The sequence below is a fragment of the Octopus bimaculoides genome, chromosome 13, assembly GCF_001194135.2.
Source record: "Octopus bimaculoides isolate UCB-OBI-ISO-001 chromosome 13, ASM119413v2, whole genome shotgun sequence".
Lineage (NCBI taxonomy): Eukaryota > Metazoa > Mollusca > Cephalopoda > Octopoda > Octopodidae > Octopus > Octopus bimaculoides.
The window spans coordinates 8,274,430-8,280,712 of NC_068993.1; the positions used below are offsets into that span (position 1 = coordinate 8,274,430).

The 6,283-nt window shown below is 36.4% G+C and overlaps 2 protein-coding genes across 2 annotated transcripts in view; both read right to left on the reverse strand.

The window, feature by feature from the left end:
* Window positions 1-150: 150 nt before the first annotated feature.
* Window positions 151-4,970, reverse strand: LOC106876294 (uncharacterized). The gene is made up of 3 exons (XM_014924790.2): window positions 4,323-4,970; window positions 2,136-2,354; window positions 151-605 (listed from the first exon to the last, which is right to left on the reverse strand). The coding sequence occupies exons 1-3, from the start codon at window positions 4,450-4,452 to the stop codon at window positions 514-516; spliced, it is 441 nt and encodes a 146-aa protein (XP_014780276.1). The 5' UTR covers window positions 4,453-4,970; the 3' UTR covers window positions 151-513.
* Window positions 4,971-5,302: 332 nt separating this feature from the next.
* Window positions 5,303-6,283, reverse strand: part of LOC106876293 (uncharacterized) — a 5,322-nt gene continuing 4,341 nt past the window's right edge. Inside the window, exon 4 of the mRNA XM_014924789.2 lies at window positions 5,303-5,866. Within this exon, the coding sequence (XP_014780275.1) occupies window positions 5,541-5,866 (326 nt within the window). The 3' untranslated portion in view covers window positions 5,303-5,540. The remainder of the gene's footprint in view (window positions 5,867-6,283) is intronic.

The following is a 6,283-nucleotide window of genomic DNA, read 5'->3' on the forward strand; positions in this document are numbered from 1 at the left end:
AGTGAAGTGAAAGCACGTTATAAAAATAAAAATACTGAACAATAATAATAATAATAATAATAATAATAATAATAATAATATACATACATACATACACACATACATGCATACATACATACATACATACATACATACATACATACATAATATGCCATAACACATATATCATTGGCTGAAAAGGAAATCGGTTGAGAATTGTCCATTCATTTAGCTTTTGTCCTGTTTACCGTTTGCTATGTTATCGTCTATCTTTCCACATGTTGTGTTTTGTTGAGTTTTCGCTTGTGTTCTTTGTCCTACCCTTGATTTATTATATAAATCTAAGTAACATAATAATATTGTTTATAAACGTTCCCCCATCGTGCTCCTAACAATATTTTCCCTGCGTCAGCATCTTAATTTTCTTAGTGTCTTTCTCCTTTAATTGTTAATTAAAATCATGATTTAAGTCTACCCCTACTCTGCCTATTTTTTTTTATAGACAGTTACCTCTATCAATAAAATAAAAATAGATTACTCACCCATATGTATGCTATCAATTTTCCGATGATGATACATCACGGAAACGTCCATTCCATATTTGACAAGTCTCATATAAACACTGACTGAAAAAATAAAATTAATATATTTGTGATTATTTGCATATTCATTCATAATATATATCTGCAGTCTCAGATGCAAAATATGCTTGTCGTTATAGTGTACGTCATAGGAGAATAACTTCCCCCATTTACGATGACATGGGCACAAAGTATTCTGGGACGCAGCTCTTTCGACTTGTTCTGTCTCCTCAACCAGAAGCAAACGGATGATTTTTTTTAATGTTTCCTTTATCCACGTGACTTAACGACTTCCATTTTTAATTCGAGACTTTATTTTGTCACAATTCTCCAAGGCAAAACTCGCTGCCTATCAGGTTTTAATAAGTGACTTTTTAATGGTCTCAAATGTTGGCATAAGGCCAGCATTTTTCAATAGAGGGAGCAGGTTGATTATATCGACCAAAAAACTTACCAGGAACATATTTTATCGTCCCTGAAAACGATGGAAGGTGAAGTCGACTAATAATAATAATTATTATTATTATTATTTCTGTGTTGCCCACAAGGGGCTAAACAAGGACAGACAAACGGATTAAGTCGATTACATTGATCCCAGTGCGTAACTGGTACTTATTTAATCGACCCCGAATGGATGAAAGGCAAAGTCGACCTCGGCGGAATTTGAACTCAGAACGTGACGGCAGACGAAATACTGCTAAGCATTTCGCCCGGCGTGCTAACGTTTCTGCCAGCTCACCCATTAGAAGAGTGATTTTCCCTACTTTTCTGCTTTGTTCTAATCCCAATGATAAATTTGTTAAATAAAACCACCATGGGTTATAGATGTTAAGGGCAAACAATAAATCTCTACATGGACGATTTTAAAAATTTTCACTCAAAATACCACGGAACAGAGAAACTTTCTAAAAGAGTTGCCCATATGGGAGAACCCGGTAGTCTAGTGGGTAAAGGTGCAGGTATCAAGACACACAAGATGTGCTGAACACCTACATCAGGGTTCAAGTACTGTCCTGGGGCCCATGAAAGAGAAACTTCTTTAATGTTTTTAGGCGCAGGAGTGGCTGTGTGGTAAGTAGCTTGCTTACCAACCACATGGTCCCGGGTTCAGTCCCACTGCGTGGCATCTTGGGCAAGTGTTTTCTACTATAGCCTACTACATATATGTATGTGCGTGTGTTTGTGTGTCTGTTTGTCCCCCCAGCATCGCTTGACAACCGATGCTGGTGTGTTTACGTCCCCGTAACTTAGCGGTTCGGCAAAAAGAGACCGATAGAATAAGTACTAGGCTTACAAAGAATAAGCTCTGGGGGTCGATTTCCTCGACTATAAAGGCGTTTGTGCACATACATATATACATACATATATACATACATTTTCTGGTAACTGTTCTTTTTTTTTTCCTTTTTGAAAAGGCTACTTATTGAGAAGAGTATGGGCTGTAATTTTTGTATTTCTGCTATTCACAAAGAAAGTCCTTATTACTTCGTATTTGCGATGTAGTTCCCACAACAAACAGCATTCATTTTAATATTCAAAAAATAAGTATAAACTGCAAATAAAAATAATACATACAAGGCGCAATATGGGGAGCGGATAGGGTGCAGTTTCCTAAAATTGCTCTCCAATGACATCTCATTATCTCATTGTTCTTCACATCACCATTTTTGAATACATCAGTGCTCAGTTTTTCATCTTGCGACTCGATATCCAACACAGAATTTTCGACCTCTCCACTAACTTGGTGCTCTTCTGTAATTTCATTCAAGATAGTTGCAGCAGCAACTATCTCATCTGTAAATATAGTGTGAAATAAAGTACTGAGTTAAATTTTATGGTTATTCCGGTATCAAAATTAAATATCTATTTAAAAATAGAACTGGTATCATTTTCAATCACTTTACCTCAGTAAACTTCACATATCTCAATCAAACATTGTTTTAAATATGACATTCCCAACAAAGTTAGCTTGTTATATAAAACTGCTTTTCACAGTTAAGGGTGACGAAATTTTGAGTATATTTATCTGATTTCAGCAGTAAAAGGGCTTGATATGTAGGTAAACAGTGCAGTAAATATTTAGGTAAACGTCTAGGAAGATATATAGATAAAGTCAGTTTGTCAATTTGCATTAGTTAGTTACATATTACTAGGAAGGTAATTAGCTAAGAAGATACTTGTCTATCTTCCAATGAATAGAAATGTTAACGTATGAATATGCTGATAATGATACTAATAGAATTGTATACTTACATACTGACACATATACATGCATACTAACATACTTAGAGACAGACAGACATATATGCAGATATACTTAAATACATATATTTATACATACACACATATATACAAAAGTGTGGCATGTACATACAAATGCACATTTTGTACGTGCATACTTCCATACTTATACACGCATGCTAGTATGCATACTTAAAGACAGACAGATATATTCAGACATACATACGTACATAGATTCATACATACACACGTACGTATAAAAATGTAGCATATAGGTACAAATGCACATTTTTGTACGTACAACAGTGTATATAAATATATGTTACATTAAATTATACATCCCGTTTTCCGTTTTTTAACCTTGCACGTTTTGTATATGCCACCTTCTTAGCTTTATCGCGTTTCTTCTCTTATTTCCAGGATGGAAATGTCTCGCATACGAGACATTTCCATCCTGGTGCGCAACGAGAAGCGGCCCTTGGAGACCCGGGCAACGGCCGAATCGGTATGGATTCCAAACTGGTTGGTATCATGTAGACAATACGGCCCGACGGAGCTCATCCCTCTCCGGGCATGAATACCGCCGACTTCCTGCAAGTAAGTGGCTCACCCCGGTCAAGAACACGTGGCTGTTAAGTTTTGCATGTAATTCCTCCGCTCTAGTTGGCGACCCACAAAAAGAAGGTCCTTTGCTCAGTCGTGCAGTGTTCACACCACCCCTCACGTTTTTTAGCCGGTATGCTGAGACTGTTGCCTCGGGTTTGGCTCGAGGAGCCAGACGTGAGAGATTTAGGAGATGGTCGAGAACCAATGTGCCCTCCACCCTCCTCTAGTTCTAGACTACAAAGATACTATCTCTGACCAGAGACCCCTACACCCCTAATATATGTACATAATACAAAACGTACAGATCTACACATGCTTTAACTCCAAATACTTGCACACAACCATGCATCACTACTCTCAGAATGTTGAAATTCTAATGACGGACATTAAATCTAGGCGAGACATTTGCTCTTTCTCTATTGACAAGAAATCTAAAAATAAACATGATTTTCTCACTTCTGCTAGTTTGAGGTCTGCCAGAGCGTTCATCAATATCGACATTGGCCATCTTGGAAACATATAAAACGACTCACACACATAGATATATACGACAAGAATACAAAAATATATACAAGCTTCTTTTAGTTTCCGTCTATAAAATCAACTCATCAGGCCATGTTCGGCTCCAGGATATAGTAGAAAACACACGCCCATGTTGCCACACAGTGGGACTGAACCCGGAACTATGTGGTTGGGAAGCAAGCATCTTACAACAAATCCACGCCTGCGCGTATATGTATGTATGTGTGTGTGTTTGTGTCTGTGTGTATGTGTCTGTGTGTATACACACGCATATGAATACATTTGTGTGTGCGTGTGCGCGTGCGCGTCTGCGTGAGTGTAGGTGCGTGTGTGCGTGTGTGTGTATATATAGTGTATAAAATCTATATTGTATTGAATTGAAACCGTGCTTACCTTCGTTTATCTTTGGCTCCGTTTTCACCACAGCACATGTCCCTAGACCAAACACCAGGACCAAGAAGAAGACTACATTCATTTTTATAATCGTGGCTTCAATTTCTTTTCTCTGCCCAAAATTCGACATCTTTCGCTAACGTGAAAGAAGCTGCGGCAGAAAACAGATGGATATGGAACATCTGGACGGAATTGTCTGCATTTACGAGATTGACCAAGACCAGGATATAAGTTGCTTCATAGATAAGGCAATTAAAGGAAAGCAGCATAGACAGGAGCGACCTTTAGAAATTATTTAATATATTCAAGTTTAGGATAGGTTTCCAATGTGTAGTTATAATATTTCCTGAAGAAATAAACGCTAAATTCCGTGGAAAATGAATATTCACTTGTAAAATCAGTCATAAATATATAGGAATGTATTTATTAAAAGAAGATTGTAATTTAGTGCTATTTTATTTAATGCAAACCTTGTGGTTAATGCTACTCAGCTAGTCTAGCAACATTCGGCTCCAACGTTCTCAATGATAATTGAAGAACATCTCTTTCTACAATGTCGAGTTGGTTACAGGCTTTTCACAGTAAGTTAGTTACACGGTTGAAACTAGATTCAACTAGGTAAGACGAAGGAAACATACAGCAGTAACGTACAACTGCGCATTTCCCCACCACATTGATGATTAAATTCCACTTAAATATAATCCAATCACAAGGCTTTGGTCGGCCCGAGGCTATAGCAGAAGACACTTGCCTAAGGTGCCACGCAGTGGGGCTGAACCCGGACCCATGTAGTTGGTAAGAAAGCTACTTACCACACAGCCACTCCTGTGCCTATGTTATTGTTTTATCCAATTCTATTAGTAAATAAACAATGTCTGAATTTTGCATTATATTTGTTGAGATATTTCTCTTACAACACAGAACAGAAAATAAATTATAGAATGAAATGAAAATTAAATGGAGAATAACCCGAGAGAATATAAATTAATGAAATATTTATTACAGACAAATTGGTTTCCAAAAAGTCACAGGTGTCATTAACTAAATTTACCTCGTTTTTTTTTTGTTTGTTTATTTTTTAGCAATATTTATTGTTCGATATCTAGATAATGATTTTACTATTATTTCCTATTAAGCTTTTCATATTTTTATTTCAAAGCGTATACAAACGAACGTAACTACTATCTTTCAATTCATTCTCTGCTTCTCGGGTGATTCTCACGGCCAATTTTGCGATTTTTCGTTTACGTCTACTTCGCCAAGGGACTCAACTCTGTTAGGCTTGTCAATTTCAAAATCTTGTGTACCAAAAGAAGTTTCATCACTTGGATTCCAATCTTCTATACTTTTCAGCGGGCTAATTTCATTGGCCAGAAAATGTTTGTTGATACAACCGAGATTATTTGAGAAACGAAAGAATATTACTCCGTATTTTATACGGAAGCATGCTTTGAAATTTTCGGTGCTTACATTCTCCACTGCCAATGTAAATGAGATTTCAGCAATTCCAACATTAAAACTGAAAGTTCTGGTAAATGGTCCTCCTGTAAATATAAAAAGCGCAATAACAGAGAAACTGCTATATATATATATTATTATTTTTTTTTTTTTGAATTAACACTATATGAAACCTCACGCCAGAAATCTGGACACCTTTTCCACATCTTTCTTAATGGATAACTGGAAAAGATATTTGGATGATTGTTTCATCATATGGAATGAACCCTATGAAAAACTTCTAGAATTCAAATCCATACTTAATAACATACATCCCAACATTCAATTCACTATGGAATTCAGCAAACATCATCTCCCTTTTCTTGATCTCTTAATTATAAAAATACCTAATAACCAAATCACAACCGACATCTACCACAAACCTACAGACTCACAACAATACCTCCTTTTTAGCTCAAGCCACCCAAAACACACCAAGATAAATATCCCCTATAATTTAGCTA